At 37.1% G+C, this 18,466-nt stretch overlaps 1 protein-coding gene and 2 non-coding genes across 3 annotated transcripts; 2 read left to right on the top strand and 1 right to left on the bottom strand.

Annotated features, from left to right (window-relative positions):
- Window position 1: 1 nt before the first annotated feature.
- On the top strand, window positions 2-84 carry Trnal-cag (transfer RNA leucine (anticodon CAG)). The gene has a single exon. It is a non-coding gene; the product is annotated as a tRNA-Leu (tRNA).
- A 1,287-nt stretch (window positions 85-1,371) lies between these two features.
- On the bottom strand, window positions 1,372-4,043 carry LOC133843985 (mitochondrial sodium/calcium exchanger protein-like). Its single transcript, XM_062277764.1, has 6 exons — window positions 3,882-4,043; window positions 3,600-3,821; window positions 3,220-3,542; window positions 2,096-2,688; window positions 1,803-2,037; window positions 1,372-1,751 (listed from the first exon to the last, which is right to left on the bottom strand). Exons 3-6 carry the CDS (start codon window positions 3,506-3,508, stop codon window positions 1,477-1,479), a joined length of 1,392 nt encoding a protein of 463 aa, XP_062133748.1. The 5' UTR covers window positions 3,509-3,542; window positions 3,600-3,821; window positions 3,882-4,043; the 3' UTR covers window positions 1,372-1,476.
- On the top strand, window positions 2,795-2,868 carry Trnak-uuu (transfer RNA lysine (anticodon UUU)). Its single transcript has one exon. It is a non-coding gene; the product is annotated as a tRNA-Lys (tRNA).
- Window positions 4,044-18,466: the final 14,423 nt, after the last annotated feature.

The raw sequence follows: 18,466 nt of genomic DNA on the forward strand, positions 1-18,466 counted from the left end.
TGTCAGGATGGCCGAGTGGTCTAAGGCGCTGCGTTCAGGTCGCAGTCTACTCTGTAGGCGTGGGTTCGAATCCCACTTCTGACAAGAACTTTTTTATTTTAAATTTTATAGATTTTACGACTTTTACTCAGCATAAAATATGGTTTGTTAATTCTGACTTCATTAATATCTTTCACTACCAGTTTCACTTGATTTTTTGGTATTCTATATTCCGCATTTCTTCAGCAGACGCACTACCTTACTTAGGTCATTGCGCGCATTTTCGTGGCATTAAAAATTGTTAATGCTTCGCCCAACGGTCACTTAAGCAGCAGCCGGGTGGCCATTTATTACAGGGCTTGACTGTAGCAGCCACGGCACGTTGCATACTCCTCGGCGGGCACAGTCTCACCTGAAGTGGGTCTCTGAGTTGCTGGCAACGATGGCTACTAACGTGCACTTATGCAACAAATAAATCATAAAAAATGTGCGACTCGACGTTACTTGCACTAAGCAAAAAAGTTTGAGGCTTTGGGGATCTTATTACGGTTGCAGTGTATTACACTGAGTCCATCGACAATGCGAGCATAAGCGTTATAAATTAAAAACGTAGCTTAGTGGCAGTAACAACATTTTACACTAGAAATAATGTAACACAAAATTAGCTTTATTTTTCAATAGCCGCTCTTTACATTTACAGCAAGCAAATCACGCACTGTTCAATAACATAGCACAAAAATCGCATGCGACATTTTTAGCAGATACTATTTATAGCAGCAACAAGGTTACATTGCTGCATTTGGGTTCCAACAACGATCCAAGGCAATGAAATCTTTGCTTCACGTCAAATTCAAACCCGCCTATTAAATTTCTTGAATTATTTAATTCTTAAACAAAAAAATAAAAACATGAATCACTTACCATAATTACAGTGCATTTTGAAGTCTACAATGTATTTATTTAGTTGCACTGCATTATTATGAAAAGAGCATTTTTTCGGCCTTTACTGTCATGTGCAGAACGTTGCGACTAGTTGAGTGCCCAATTCAAATTTGCTATAATAAAATAAATGTGCATACAAAATTTTTTTTACCAGACAATCATAGATAACTTTAATGTTTGTACGGATGACTGCTAATGCCACTAATAAAATTAATAGACTATGAAAGCCGATGACACTTACACACGCAAACTCAAACCGACTTATTCGAGTACAAATACAAATATATATCAATATGTTTAATATGAATTTCTAAGAATTCCATGCTTATGCTTTACGCTACATAGATTCCCAATGGCAGAAAGTCGACTAAAGAAAAATCAATTCAATGACATTTAATGGCTGTTGGCCAACAAGTCAGAATGAGAATAATGACAAGATTCCTGATATTGTACGAGTAATAACAAAAGTTGTATCTTGCAATTTATTACTCAACAATTAAGCGCCATTATAATATTTCGTATATTGTATAAGTTGTATAAAAGTCAAGCTAATCCTTAGACAATTTTGATTTCAGAGTCCAGAGCATAAGAATGTATGAGTTCCATTTCGCATAGAGCACAATAAATAATGTACAGCATATAGATTATAAAGTTGTAGATACCAACCGAGCGACGTCCATAGAAATTGAATAGCAGTGACCAAATCAAGGAGCTCGATAGAGAGATAATAAGAAAGACATAAGCAACCAGATAAAAGCCGTTAGCCGAGCCATCATAAGTGCCCAAAATGTGCCGATAAGCGGGTACGAATCCCATGGCCATAATAAAACCTAAGTCAATCAGATGATCACATTGAAAGTCATAACTTTTAATGTACTCACTGAAATAGGGACCAGCGTAACTGGCGGCGATGGCCATGGCACCGTAGCCATGCTGAGCAAGAACACAGTTGATGACAATCGTACACATCGAGGAGCCCCAACAACTAATGGTGGAGGCAATGAATTCAGCCGACAATCCGAAAACTAATCCAACCACATTCAATATTTCATTCATTTCGTTAGTGCAAATGTAGAGCAACAGAATGGATCCAACGTAGCTAAGGATGACGAAACCCTGTTGAAATAATTGGAGATGAGCATCACACTTGAGTCGAGGATCGAGGATCACTTACAAAATGATAAGGCGGTGGCAAATCCGTGCGGGAGTTTTTGAATACAGCCACAGCAACCGGAACGGTTATTAAAAGTTGAAAGCACATTACGAGTGAAAATCTCATTGACACTACGAAAAAAAAAAGTCCGGTGACAAACAGCGGCGTGATTACAATTTGGATGCAGTTGAGCAGCTTTGACCAGCCGTGGCGTCTGCTCTCCAAATTCACAATCGGCATCAGCAACTTGCAAAAGAACACCAAGGGGGCAAGTATGAGGAGGGCAACGCGTACGGCATATCCAGAATTCCTCCAATATTCCTCTTCGATCGGTTGTATGGTCTCCACGAAGCCTTCGAGGAGAAGTTCGTTCTTTGGATTTGCCACGCGATAGTCCACCATTCGTGTGGCCTGAGTGTTGATGGTGTTGCGTTCCTTTTCCTTGGAACTAAACGATGTGGAGGAGCGACGAATGGATGTCGATCTTGTGGATCGAGGAGCATGTGAATATTGCATCCTCGACTCCAGGATGACAATGCCGCGGTCAGCAACCTTTTCAATATATCCCTCGATAATTTCGATAATCAAATAGACAACATATAAAAAGATAATTACTGCAAAAGAAATGGTATTTGTTAAATTATTATTGATGATTTGGCGAAATATTAAATTCTTGTTATTGCGATAGCATCTAGCGCTATTTCTAGCGGGAAAACATATGCCCGGGTAGCTCAGTCGGTAGAGCATTGGACTTTTAATCCAAGGGTCCAGGGTTCAAGTCCCCTGCTCGGGCGAACTGAATTTTTTTTGTAAATATAAAATTTTTAATTACAAAAAAAGTAGTTTTATAACTTTGGGACACCTTATTAAAAATATTATATTAAAATAAATCTATTTATAAGTGAATTTCATAGACTAAAAGTGTCTTACATAAAATACACTTTAGTTTTCGGTGTACTTGACATGCTGATAACCTTTAAGCTCATAATTACTATAATCGTCGCGATATGAGAACATTTTATACCAACAAATAAAATTGTTAAATTTAAAATAAGAAAAAGTAAACTCTTAGGTAAAAAATATTATCTAAAAAAATAAATCACTACAAAAAAAGATAAAATCGAAAAATAAGAAAAGATATTTACATGAGCATTCGATCACCGATATGCTGGAATCTGTTGTGTACATATACTCCACAGAAACGGCGCCCAGCATAAAGAATAGAAGAGTCCGTACAGTCTCATACTTGGGCAACTGAGTGGGCCACAGATAGCAAACGAGTCCGCCAGAGATGAGTGTGACGAGTATGGCATTCGCCATCATATATGTGAATACCTGATCTATATGTGTGCTTTGCATTTGACCCAAAAAGTCAGAGGTACTGTTACCAACGGCCAGCAAGGTTACACCAGCCAAATGTTCGCTCATATGCATTTTCTTCGCTGTTGCCTTCAGAGCAGGACTGTAACTGCAATCCAACGATTTATCTCGTAAACGAACAAATGAAACATCTTCAACAACTTACAATCGATCGGCAACAATGGCAACGAACAGCACCAAGTAGAAGAAAAGAACGGCCAGTCCACAACAGGATAATATTTCATCAATACGCGAAGTATCCTTTTTTACTGCACTCGACAAACTTGAGGTAGTTTGTAAAACCCAAATAAATGTCACAATGTTTCGTTGTCTTTATAAAGTTGCAACGCATTTCATGGGGTATTTTCATCACATTGGAACAACTCAACTAAACGCGATTAACACGCAGCATTAATAGATAATTATATTTTTGGTGAATATTATTTACCTCGTCCTTGTGCATATCGAAGGACAATTCCAGGTCGTTTTTTTCAACCATTTTCAATTTTCACTTCACAAAATTATATTCAAGAATAATATAAACGAGTCGTTGCCTCTACAATGAATGTAGTTTTATGAAATTTACTTCGACAGTATTGATCTTGATATCCCAACAATCGACACAATATTGTCAGCCTGCCTTTTTCATCTAAAGAAACGCCTTTGAGTGCTTTATACAACATTGGCTATGAATAACAAATTTGCTGACACTATTACTATAAATTTTACGCATATCACGTTTAATTAAAAATTTATCCACGTTCAACTCCTTTCAACTCCTTGAACTAACTATACATATATTTTCACTTTAAAATCTTAAATTACAAATTAACGCTTGACATATTATTATGCTTAAATAATAATCTTTTAGGATTTCTAAAGCAGCTTAAGCTTATAGAAGCTGCAACTAATGCTATGATAAATCTTATTAAAATCGCAATCCTAAATTGAAATACAGCAAACAGCATGGAATTAAAATGTCAAAAAACATTTAGGAATGCAACACAGACTCGCACACTCAACTCTAACATACTGATTTAATCACGGACGATTGCACACGCTAAGAGTCTGAATCAGAAATGCGAAATGTGCTTTCAATGTCAGCGAAAGCAGCAGCAAGCAAAAAGGTTGTTAGTGGCAGAGTCCAGTGTGGCAGGGGCAAGCGAAATGGAGAGGACAAGCAGCGAAGTCGAAAGCGAAAACTTTCACTTTGAAGGTCGCTAAGATGCCGCAGTCAGGACACACACGGATTGATGGCCAGCCAGAGGAGAGGCAGGATAGAAAATGTAGATAGTAACAGAGGGAGAGAGAGAGAGAGAGAGATAGGGAGGGAGACAGACAGGCGGGCGAGCTGTCAATCTCGGCAATAGCTCGTTCGCCGTCATTCGCAGCTCGCTGAAGCGCAAAGCGGAAATCAGACGCCATATCAGGCGGATATGCTTGACAAGACCGGACGGAAACGAAACGTAAGTGAACATTGCAACAACAACAATACAAAACAAGAAAGTGAACACACAGAATTAAATGCTTGCATCATGCTACGACATTGACAACGATGTTGACATTGAAGCAGCCGCATTAAGATATATTATACGTAGATAGGTAAATATTACGTATACGCCACAATGCGCAATGGCTAGCTATAGCTGTGCAAACGAAACCAGGACGATAGCACGACAATGCTGGGCCAATAAAACGCATCACAGTCATTTCACTGGCTGACTGACTGTTCTATATAAACATACAGATAGCTACACGTAACTCGGCACGCCCGAAGTTTCCATGGGCAGCATATGAAATCGATTTCAAGTTTGCAGTAAAAAATGCAAATAAGAGCATCAATACGGCTAAAGTTGCTTTTTGACTACGTTTTGCCTGTCAATGCCAACAAAACAAACATAGTCAAGGCAACGAAAACAATAGTTGCAACCAACAACAGTTACAGATGCAATTACAGAGACGGATTCGCATTACGTATCTGTTTTCGATGCTGATTTGTGGTTAAGCTAACTTCTTTCCCAATTGATACTTTTGGTTTCAAACTGTTGTAATGATTGATTTGTATTTAGTTTACCATAAATTGTTAAGTTGGCATTACATGTCTGTCTTTGCATTTCGAATTTGAGTGAGTTTTGAATCGTTTTAATGCCATAACTGTCTCAAGAATATACGTAATTATTTTATTATTTATTTTCTTTATCTTATCTTATCTTATTTTTTATTTTGAAGTTTACCATAGAGTATTGGCTGGATTTAAACTGCTTACAAAAGTTATGAATACATTTTTGAGTGTAAACATGAAGTAGAAGAGGTTGAAATATTATAGATTAATAATGTAAGTTTTAGATACATGTTTCAGTATGGTTTTTAAAAGAATAGATCTTAGTCTGTCCATACAATAGGATTATTGTTCAGTTCAAAGTTCATTTCTATAACTAAGCTTGCAAACCTTCACTTAATTCACTTAGGCAACTCAAATTGAATTTCATTTATAACAACATTATCAAAAGCATTGCAAACTAACTTCGACAGTTGCACACACAGAAAAGTGCAATCCTCTCGAACTTGCAACCAAACGTATACGAGTATATTCGATTTTTGATACTTGTTTGCAGATTGATGCACTATTATTTTATTTATTTTTTTTGCGGCGGAGTCAACTGCAACGCTTAATGCGATTTCTTTACACCATGTTGCACATTTCGCGAGTGCCGCCGAGTTCAAATGACTGTGAAAATGCATGGGAGTATTCCAAAAAATATGAAACACACGCAGAGAGATGCAACAAATATTGAAGGGGGTTATCGAAATACCACTAGAAAGTTCTGCATTTTGTGTGCAACATTTTTGCAACTTATCAACAACCATGTTATGCCACTCGGCCTTGAATACTAGAATGTCGGAGGATTAGTGTAACAACAGCCTTAACTATGTATAGAATATTTAATAAAATATTGTACTAAGATCCGGGGGAATAGTATAAATCTAGAGAAAACTCATATACATAATTGAGAGGCATCGCAGCTTGTTCTTTGATCTAATACGTCTTAGAAAAGAAAAAAAACAATATATTGTAGATTAAAATATATTTTGTATATGTAGTTTACAAATTATTCTTAGTTCAGAGGTAATGTTATATGGACTTTGTTATTTATATTCAATATAGTTAGTTAAAATCTTTTTAATTCAATCTTTAATCTTTTTAACCAACAAGTTATTCTACTTTCAATTTGTAAATAAAATTTGTATAGTACAGAACCAAATAGGACAAAACACAATTTAATTTTAAAAAGATTTTTTTTTTCATTTTGAATAGGGAAAATGTCAATTAAAGTTTTAAATTCAGATGTACAATTTATATCAAATTTAGACATTGTTCAAATATAAATGAACATAAATGAACAATAAAATATTGTAACAGTCTGTTAGGGCAATGTTAGTTATTCACAAATCTAAAATACGAATTCCCAAAGGTGTCCCAATTGAAGCTTTTTGTCTGCTGCAACTGCTGTTCATAACAGGGTCTAAAAACATCGCAACAGGGGCTGCTTTTGCGGATAGAGATACATTTTATGGATAAAGATAACTAACGGTTAAATTGGTATACTTAGAATGCGCAGTCGCAGATCGAGAGAAAGAAATTTGTTTAGACAGTTTCTCTCTCTGTTTTGTTTGGTGTCTGTAAACTTCGTGGAGCTTTTGGTGCTCTGTTAAATCAAAACATTTGCGACTAGGTTTTGTAGTGTTTTGAAGTCAGCGTCTCCCGCTCCATCTCCTTTCTTCTTCTTCTCATCTCTAGTTCTGCTATTATTTGTTGATTTCTATAGAAGAACACGCGCTCAATTTGATTGAATTGTTATTGTTATTTGACTGTAGTTGTACTTGCTGCTGCTTGCCTTTCGCATTTTTCTTTCTCTTAGCTTCTACTTCTGCTGTTGCTGTTGCTCATATTCCAAGTTTTTGCGGCCATTTAGCCAAGTGCACATTTAGGCCAAATATGTAGTAGCTTAGGCTGTGTGTGAGGCAATGTCAGTTCCATTGACTTGAATAAATAACGAGTCCTACGTGATTTGATTTTCGAGTCGTGCTCTTGTTTGTCTTCTACACGTGGCTGTCTAAAATATTTCCAAGTATGCCCGTACTTCTATTATGTGAGTGTACGTAAGTATGAATGTGTGTGTCAGTTGGATAGTGTGAGTGTGCCTATTGTTTGGGTCACTAAATGGCCACGCTATGTGGTTGCTTTGGTTGGCTATTTAAGGCCTGACTAGCTGCAGTAACAGTTGCAATTTGTAGCCTGCTTTTAGGCTGGCCCTGACCTACTATATCTGACTGTATGTGGTTGCTATAGGTAGTTGTATGTGTGAGAGAGTGAGGTGTGTCAGTATGTGTGTGTATGACTGAGGTGTGTCAATGTGTGTGTCAACTGTCAGTGGTATTGTCAAACATCAACGTCAAAGTTATTTCCTAATTGAATGTGTATTTGCATTTCATACACAATTCGCGCGGCGGCCTTCACACACATTACTCTCTCCTCCCTTTCATTCCTCTCCCCTCTCTCCATCTCGCTGTTGCATATGCAACACTTATGTGTCACAGTCTTTTGCGTGTTTTCGTTGTTGCAGCTCGTCAAACATTGCCGACAGGGCTTCTCATTATCATTAACTGGCAACGGGCAACAAACAGGCAACTGCTGACAGGACTGACGACACTCTCCTTGGACCACTTCAGAGTTGTTGCTGTTGTTGCTGCTGATGCTACAGCTGCTGCTTTTTTGCTGCTCTTTGGCATGCAGTGAACTATGCGAAGTCCCTCCATCTCCCTTCCCTCCTCCCTGCATCATGGTGCGAAACTTTAAGTGCGGCAATTGCTGGCAAGTGTCAGGCCGAGCTTTGCAATTGACATAATTAGTTGACTTGTGTGGCAGCTGTGTGTGTGTGTGTGGCATGTGTGTGAAGCAGTGCTGTGTGAAGCCCTTGCAAGTACTGAGCTTCATGCTCATGTCTCACGGCAAATTGGCAATGTGAAGCAATCAAATGGAAACAAACAATTAGAGTTGCACACAACTTAAAAGTGAAGCACACAAAATGGAGAATACATTTTGTCTGGATTTTATTTGTTGAGCAAAGTTGCGAGTCAAATACAAAAAATATAGCACACTAAGCAGAAATGAATGCTGAACAATATTCACATAGAAATAAACTATTTTTATACAGTTAAATTCGAGAAAGACAAATGAGTTAAATAGTTAATATTAGGTATTTTAAACTAATACATATTGTAGCAATCATTAAGATTTAATTCAAGTAGTCCTCAATAAAAACAGCATATTTAAATAGAAAATATCAATGTATATAAAAAAAAATTAAATTTATTATACTAAACAGAATTGATAGCTTAATAATAAAATAATAAGATACATATCTAAAAATCCAATCAAGATTACCAAATTGAGTTGATTAGTAGCGCCATCTATGGTTTCGTGTCACAATAATGATTAGATTTTTTGAACCCTCAAAGTATGCTACAAAAAATTATGATGCTTACAAATTACAAAAATTATCCTATTTTGCCATTTCCTTGCGCATTTTGACAGTACTTGTTCAATTCGATTCATTAGAACAAAATCTATCAATTGACATCAAAAAAACTAAGATATCTAGAAGATTACCCATCTGACTTGCTTAGTAGCGCCATCTATGGGTTGGTGTCATAATGAGATTTGGATTTATCGCACCCTCAAAGTATGCTACAAAAATTATGCAACTACACATTGTTTATAAATAACAAAAATTATCCTATCTCGGCCATATCCTTGCGCATTTTGAGAGGACTTGTTGCATTCGATTCGTATGAACGAAATCTATCAATTGACGTCAAAAAAACTATGGGGTCATCTAAGAATCCAACACTTGTAAAATTTTGGCTTTGGAGCTTAAGGAAATCGTGAAAATCATAAAATCCTGGCTATCTCAGAAAGTAACAGGACGATTTGAATGTCCTTTTCCCAGTTGGTAGCCCTATTAAAATTATATTGTTCAACACTAATTTTTGCTTGATCCTGCAAAGGACTTCAGAGATATTACTAGTTTTCTATATACAAAAAACTTGTTATATCTCGGCCGTTTGAAGGACTTTTAAGGACATTTTTATATATTCTGTATTCTTGTGTTAATATCTAATGATTTGGAAAAGGACATCCAAATCGTCTTTTAAATGGCGAAGTTAATGCGGAAAAATGGATTTTTTGCCAATTTTTGCATGCCACCCCCTTGTAAAATTTTTCAGTAATTTTTTTTGTTTGTTTTTGAAAATCCTTGAATGCCAACCGCTAGTGTTGGTATAGGTGATCACAAAAATATATGTTCTTTTGAAATCCGTTAAGATCCTGCCAAGTTATAGCTATAGTAATTTTTTACTTTAGCGGAAATATGATACAAAATTGGTGTGTGTGAGTGTGTGTGTGCTTTAAATAATCATATTATATAAAATACCATATAAGACAACAGGAGAAAGTGTTACACTATACAGTTTATAATTGATTTATAATATTTCAAGCTGTTGCCCACAATTATCTGAATTCAAATACTTTTACAATCCTCCATTATTTAATTATTCAAGATAAACCCGAGTGAAGTTGAATAGAAGTAGTTTGTAAATGAGAAAATAAAATAAATAGTACAAATACATTGGTAAAATTAAAACATTCTAACACAATAAATATATGAAAGTAGTTAAGAACTAAAATCTAATAACATGTGATTCGATCGCGATAGGACGTATAATAACAATAACGTTGAGGACATTTACATATCGGTGATCTCTAACTGAGATTCGTAGACAGCACTTATATTCGCTGCTGCTTCCGTTTCTGCTCCACTATTGGAAGCATTCTGATCTTCGATGGTAATGCGCTTAAGGATTTCGACGATCTCGCAAAGGACTACTACATGGAATCTTTGGGATCGAGTAGCTCTTCTTTCAGTGCACCGAGCTCTTTACGCGCCTTGGCTTGAGCATAGTAACCGTCATAGCTGAGCGGTTTCCGGAGAATCGCTTCCGTGGGGCGAGTTCCTGTAAATAACCAAATAGATGATTAGATTGATCGATAGATTGATAAAAAGTGAATGGGGCTTACATTGAGTTTTCGCTTGCAGCAGATTGGTGCGCAGCTGGGGAAATACAGTGTTCCTTTCGAGCAGCTGCTCAAGACCGAAAATCGTAATATGCCGCGTTTTGAAAACGATTCTTGCGATACGGAACATTGTCATCCTCCAGCAGTTTGTTCAGCAGCATCTCCAGGGTGTTGTCCTTGCGCAGAAACACCTGCACCGCCTGGATGTTGGTAAAGGCAATCAAAGAAACCAAAGGAAACCCTAAAAAGCCTTCATCAGTTTAACCTTACGAAAAGATTCTCGAAAGAGAGTGTAAATAATTAAAAACCACAAATTGTTGTCAATAATAACAGCACAATTAAAAATTGACTATCGTCAATGAAATTTACAACCACTAAGCAAGAGTTACTCCCATTCTTCTCTCACTTAATAAAAAGCTGTTGTATACTATATTCATCAAGTTATTAATAATGCACAACTTGTTTTAGGCGAAACTATTCAAATTTTGCGCAAAGCGATAGTCAATTTTGTGAGTGAGTGTGTGGCAGACTGGCCGAGGGTCACCGCAACGACAACCGCAACCGCAACCGCAGTCACAGCTACAACCACAACCACACACACACACAACTAAGTTTGGCTTTATCAGCGACTCGACTCAACTTGTGATACCGGCTAAACCCATGACTTCCCCTCCTTCCCCATCTACTAGCTGCAGTTCTATGCATATGCATGTCTCTACGCACACCCACACACACACACATACACACACTCTTTCAAAAAGGGGTTGCGTAATTTGCATATAGATTAAAGGAGCGAACTGCCGTAGAAGACAAACAACCGCAGTGCCGCACATCAGACGGTCATAGAATCTTACGATAACCCTTCTACTCCCCTTTCCCTCCCTCTCTCTCTCTCTGGCCCCCTTTTTTGCTTTGAAGGCGTAGTGAACGGGAGATTTCTTGCACTTTTGCCGGCTGCGTTTGTTGCTTCCGTTCTCTTCTGCTCGCATTTTGTGTTTGCTCCATTTTTACATACATTTATTTCAACTCTTTTTCTGTTAATAACACACAGCGTGATGCAAGGGGTGCAGGGGGTGTGCATTGCGGGCGTATGTTGTTTGTACTTTTGAATATGTTGTTGCATAATTTGCGGCGCTCTATGAGCAGTTTTATATTGTTCGAGCGGCTTAATTGCAGTTTGCTGCCAGCCTTGCTGCCTGCTGCACTCGATAATTAAGTGCAACTAGTGCACTTGTGGCAAGATCAACTTGTTCTTTAAACGCAATCATTGCCATGTAACTAGCTCACTTTTTGGCATGAACAACTTATATGTTAATGAGCGCAAACAAGTCGTAATTTCAAAGCATTTAGGTCTTAGATGCGAAGTCGGTTTAAAGAGAGTAATTATTGAGAATTATCGCAGAAGTGGACAGCAATAATTAGTCAATCGAATGATCTTCACAAAATCGACGAAGATAACAGAGGAAGAAAAACTAAACCGCTAGACAAACTGAAATGCTAAACAAGCCAAACTCTGGTAACTGAAAATCGATTGATCCTTCCAGATATAAGAGAGAAATTGCAGACCAAGGCAATGATTGAGAACAGATTCAGCGATTAGACAACGATAATAGATAAAGAATCTGCTTGAAGAGTAATAATTGAAAGAGAAGAGTTGTTTATTCACAAGGCAAAAAGCTATAGCTTATGAAAATGAATATTGAATGAATTTAGCATGCAAATCAATTGATCTATTTTTGCAAATCTTAAATTTTGAAAAAAATTTGTTGTTATTACTCCTCACATTGTTCATTTGTTAAAGTTGAATAGACCTTTTTCGCTTCATAATTTCACTCCTTTAAATATCCCATTTTGTATTCATCAATAAAACAAAATCAATTGATCCTACCGGATACGAGGTAAAGATTAGAGACTAGAGTAATGATTGGGAATAGTTGCAGAAGTGACGAGCAGTGATTAGTCAACAGACGAAGTAATAATTAAGAAAATTAACTTATTCGCTAGACGAATAGCGGTAGCTTATAATAAGAGAAGACAATTAATAACTGCTCTTGTAATTAGTCAGTTTACGATTTTATTTAAATACATTATACAGATAAAGTTTGCAGTTATATTTCAAATTTTAGACTCAACAAAAAGCCAACTCATTATATTCACATTGGGAAGAGAGAAAAGCGTGAGCCAATTTTTAAAGAATTTTATAAGGATAAGGATAGGTAAGAGATGCGATATCCTATGAAATATTTAACAACTGCAAACCGACTGAACCAGATACAAAACAGAATTTGCAGTCTAGAGCATTGATTAAGAACAGTTGCATTCTTGGTCGCATTCAAGATGGTTAATTAACTGCTACGCAAACAGCAACAAAGCTTATGATAAGTGATAGTCGCTTAGTAACTGAAAATCTCTTTTGAGCAGCCAACAGACGAACACTTGCCACAGCAGAGAAATGCTCGTGGCAAGCAAGAACATTGAAAACAGTTGCAAGCTTGCGCTCTCTCAAGGTTTCAACTCCGCCATTTACTTAGCTTTTTATTTGTGAGCTCGAAATGAAATGTTAAGCAGCATCAAATGATGTTATTAATATAATTACTTATAGTGAATAATGTGCTCTGCTTGATGTTGCAAACACTCTAAGTGGGTTTTGTGCTCCTCGCTTTTGCTGCTCGCAGTAAGACACATCAGTATGCAGCACAACAGCAACACACTCTTATATATATGAATGTGTGTGTGTGTGTTTGGATGTGGCACAGCAAAAAATGTGTTTCATGTCTTGCCTTGGCTTTTTGCAGGCGCTGCCGCTGCCTTTTTCGCATTCGTGTCTCGGACATGAATTACGTTTACCGACAATTAATTCCAAGTGAAAATGTGCTAAAACTTTTAATTGGGCAGCCAAGTGGCTGACGGTGTCTGCAGCGAGCGGAGCGGAGAATTTCGTAGCGGCGGCAGCCATAAAAATGTCGACAACATGCCAGGAAAATTTCGAAGCCATTTCGCAGCAGCAGGTGCAACGAACAGTTTTAGGCAAAAGGCATGACCCCATCTCTCTTCTCCCGTCTATCTTTGCTTCGCTTCTGACGCTGACACAAAGTTTTGAGCTTGTGTGCAGCCGATTAGCAAAAGGCTCCAGAAGTGTCCATGGAAGCGCGTTGCGTATACGTCGCGTAGCGCGATTTAATGAAAGTAAAACATGCGCGTATTTTGTAAGCCCACAAAAAATAACGCAGCTGGCAGAGACAGAGTGCAATGCAAATTGGCATTTGTGATTGGCCCGTTGGGCACATCCGCATTTTGTTTGTGTTTGCTAAATGCTGCTAGTTCGCTACTTTAAAATGTTTGCTTATCAAATAACGCACTCACTGTGAAATCGCAATTGCTGTTGCACGCACAACTGCAGCAGCAGCAGCAGCTGCAACTTCTGCCACGCCCACAGCGATGCCCACTTCAAACCCATCAAAGTCAAGCAAAACAAAGGTTGTGCGAATTATGCTAGCGTGTAAAATGCTGCAAAAACCGCCAAACAAAACTCCGCACTTCAAATTCTCGCCTCGACGCACAGTTTATACGCAATATTTCTGCTGTATTATGATTCGCTCAAAGGGAAAACCAAAGCTGCTGCACTTTGTCCAGCAAACTTGCAATTATTCAAACTTTCTGTGTGAACACAAAACCAATTATGCTGAACTGCAAATTCTAAGGTGGAAGCTTAAGAGCATTAGGATTAAGGCTGCATTGAAATGTTTGCGCAAATATGACAATGGTAAGTCCGAACACAGATTAAAAAAAAAACCTAGATGGAAAAGTGAAATGCAAATCTCCATTTTGAGAACATTTTTATCCAAAATAAGTAAAAATGCTACAGTCGAGTGTGATCGACTGTGAGATACCAGCTAACCATTAAATCCAATAAAAGCAAATAAGTGCGATATTATTCTTAAAATACACCAAATAATATACCTCATATTTGGTATATCAATGAACTACTACATTCTAAACATACCAAAAGAGATGCAAAATATACCAGATTGTCAGGCAAAGCAGCTAAGTCCCGAATGCAGTAGGCGTAATTTGTCATGCAGAGGAATTTCTTAAATAACTTTTAAAATTTTTATTCGATCGCAAACAAATCAGGAATCGTAAATACTGAAATTATTATTGACTATACTATATCTTCATAATTTTGTTACTCGATAGTTTTCATTTGGCGGAGAAGGACGTAGGTGTGTCAAAAATTGATCTGCCTGCAAACATAACAACAAAATAATATGTCTTAAATTGGCTTCTTGCTTCAAGAATGTTTTATTCTGTTTAGAAAAAAGACATCGAATGAAAATAGGAAATAGTTATAGCAAATCTGTGAAATTTAAACCTTACTCTCTTTAAAAATCTATTCTCACTTAGAGCACATACGACTTTTCTCTCGTCTGTGCAATTTTCAATAATTTAAGTTCAATAGAATCGACCAACGATGCAGCAACAACAGTAACAACAACAAGAATTGTTCAGGCTGCGGCAACTGGAACTGGCATCATAAATTACAGAGCTGCCATTAGCTAACACAAAACGAAATTTTTCAATTAAACTAAAGGCCATTGCTGATAGTGGCAATGTCATTAGCAGAGGCCGCCGGTGCCAAACGCCCGTGTAGAGCTCCCGAAGGACCTCCTGGGGCCGACACGGTACGACAGGTAGCTGGTGTCACATAAATTAAAATCGAAGCCTGGCAATTTTATGTGCATTTAATGCGAGCGCATCTAGTACCAGCATCGAGTGGGGCAACGTTTAAATGCTGGCCGTGTTTTTCGCTTTTCAGTTGGATATACGAGAGCTTTTCTATTGTTTATGGGCGCTGCATCTAATTGACATTTTGAAAATGTCGACAATTGAAGGGGACACAGGGACCAGTCATAAAGTTAATAAGCAATTTGCATAACAAATTTTCTAAAACGTTGACAACATGTCACCATCAATGGCAGACACGCGCACGGGGCGAATGCTTAATGCTGCCAGCGTCGCATTGCGTATACGCCTTGTGGTCGGCGAACATGGAATGGTCATGCATTTAATTGTTTTGTTGGGCCAGAGAGTGCCTAAAAGCTACTACCATCCACATTCCCATTCCACTCTCTGCACTCACTCGCAAACTGTCGCGCATCCTTTTCGCATTTTTCAGCCATACGCTCGTAATTTATTCTCGAGTTGTTAATTAGCATGGCAACATGCAACATGCGTGCATGCCACCAATTGCACTGCATTAAAAGCCAGATACATTTTCGGCAAACATAGTGTTAGCGGTTGGGCGAAAGTTGGGCAAATGAAGGAGAAATTACAGTGTTCCACTGTGAAATAGATTTACACTGCACGAAATATTGAGATATAATGAAATTATTGAGTGTATATCTGTAAAATGTTGATAGTCAGCTAACAAGTAGGATTCACTTTTATATAAGTAATTTAGTTTTATAAGTTAGTCCAAACGGTTGTACTTTATATCTAATTATTCTAAGCAATCATGTCAAATACAACTAGATTATTCTATACTAAATCAGTTTAAAAATGGTTAAAATTCTATCCATAAAAAAGGTAAAATTTCAAACAAAATGCAAATAAAAATAAAACGTAATTACTGTCCAAAATTTGTGCACACAAAAATTAATAATTCAATACACAATTTGTAGCTTTTGCAGATTTTGCTAAATATCAGGTGACCCAAAACATTTTGGCCTCACTATGGTCAAGCGCACAAAGACGACTTGCCACAACATCATTATGTTTAATACTCATATAAATGTGCATATGAATGTGGGATTGCTGTAACTGTAGCCAAAAAGTTGACCGCCAAATAAAGTTTGTTTTGTAAACGCGAGTTGCAGTCCTGTGCTATGCAAAATTGAATACCTCTGCTTAATGTCAATAATTTACAAAAATTATTATTTTAAAAGTGAGCACATTATATCATTCACAAAGTTTAGCACTTTAATCAAATTATTATAATTTTCGAATTTTTCTTCTTCACAGGACTAAAATTGCTGTGATAAAGTTGACAATTTATTCCATAAATAATAGTTAATTAAAATTCACAATTTATTAAAGCATAATTTGAATATATATCCAAAAATCAACTACTACAAAACTTTAAAAATTATAAAAAAAAAGGATTCAATGTTTTTTATTTGCAACTATAAAGAAAAATGTTCTTTTAACTTTTTCAGTTGCTCGAATTCAGATTTTCAAATTTAGCGCCTGATAGTTAACAGAATGTTAAGAAACCATGTTAACTCAAAATGTGCTGTGAACATTTTAGTATTTTATTCATTTTACGGCAATAGGTACACACTGAGCAACAGCTGTTTTTCCAAAACATAGCTTCGCTTAGAAACAATTTGGTAAACATTTGGGAAAGAAGCAAATAAATAATATTGTTTGGTGAACTATTGTTTAAAAACTTTTACGTAAGTATCTAAGAACTTGGGCTTTACTTTAAAAATATTCAAACAACATACAAAAAGACAAATGGCGAATATTTCAGGGGTAGTTAAACTTTGGAATTGACTTTTCGAATTTTAACGATTATTACCTTTATTTTTAGACAAATATAATGCTACTTATGTGCCAATAGTGAAGATACATTGAAATATCTTAAAAATTAACAGATTTGCTCTTGCTGGCTTCTGGATTACATTGGTGACAATTCCACCAGGATAATATTAGATGATGGGTCAGTAAGTCTGCGGGAATTATTATTCTTGGTCTTTCGGCCCTTACACGCAAAAAAATATAATTTAAATTGAAATCAATTAAATCAAGATGAAGCTATCTGAATGGAGGTTGGACTTCTCAACACTCAAACCTAGGTAGCTATCATGGCTTCCGGTTTAAAGTAATGTAAGTTACTGTAAATCTCTCAATTACAATGTTCCACTAATGTTCTACTTTTGTACTATTAACAGGAATATAACGATGGATGATGTCTTGGGAATCGGGTACATCACCCGGGAAGCTTAAAGTGTACCTCGCATGAAAGTTCTGGTATTAAAAAGTGTATTATAGTTACATAGTACCTATACCACATGCTACAGCTAATCACTGACCATGCTTAATAAGCTGTTAAGATTGTTTAGCTAATAAGTCACAAAAAGCATGCTCCGACACTTCAGCTATGTTCCAACGAATAAATGTCAAGTGACAGACTATATTGGGAGTGTGAAGAAAGCACAAACTTATGCAAATTGTATATATTTCGGCAATGTCAGCGCTATGCCGCAAATTAAGCCAAACCACAGGCGACAGCGGCAGCAGCAGCGACAAAGCGAGCGGAACCCAAGTCACGCTCCGAGTTTTTATTTTGATTCTTCGGCGGCCCATTTACAGCAGCAAAGCAAACGAAAGAAAGAAAATAAAAAAAAAGGCAGCCATGAATATGCACTTAGTCATTTTGGGCCTTTTCTCTTACGTCGTCGTCTACGTTTTTTTAGTTGTACCTTTCTCAAGCGTGACTCGTGACTCATGCATGTGGCATGGGGCATATAATATCTGACAGCGAACTTCGATTGGGATTGAGATTGAGCTTTGGGACAACGTGGATATGAACACTTAAGTGCTCATGGTTCATGGCATGATCCAAGTGGGCAACAAGTAAACAAATCAGCTGCTAACGTGTGACTAAGTAAACATTATGAGCTTATAATGATCTGGCATGCGATCAATCATCGCAAACTGGTTTTCTAGACAATCTATTGCTGGGTTACGGGAACACAACACAACACAACACAACACAGCATTGCATTGCTGAGAATTCCTTTAAATTGCTCTGGCAAATTGCGCTGCAACATTGCATTTCCTGTTAGCTAAGCAATGCTGCGCTTAGTGTTTTGTTGTGTTTATTGTGCGTTTTC

This window comes from Drosophila sulfurigaster, chromosome 3, assembly GCF_023558435.1.
Source record: "Drosophila sulfurigaster albostrigata strain 15112-1811.04 chromosome 3, ASM2355843v2, whole genome shotgun sequence".
In the NCBI taxonomy this organism is placed as follows: Eukaryota; Metazoa; Arthropoda; class Insecta; order Diptera; family Drosophilidae; genus Drosophila; species Drosophila sulfurigaster.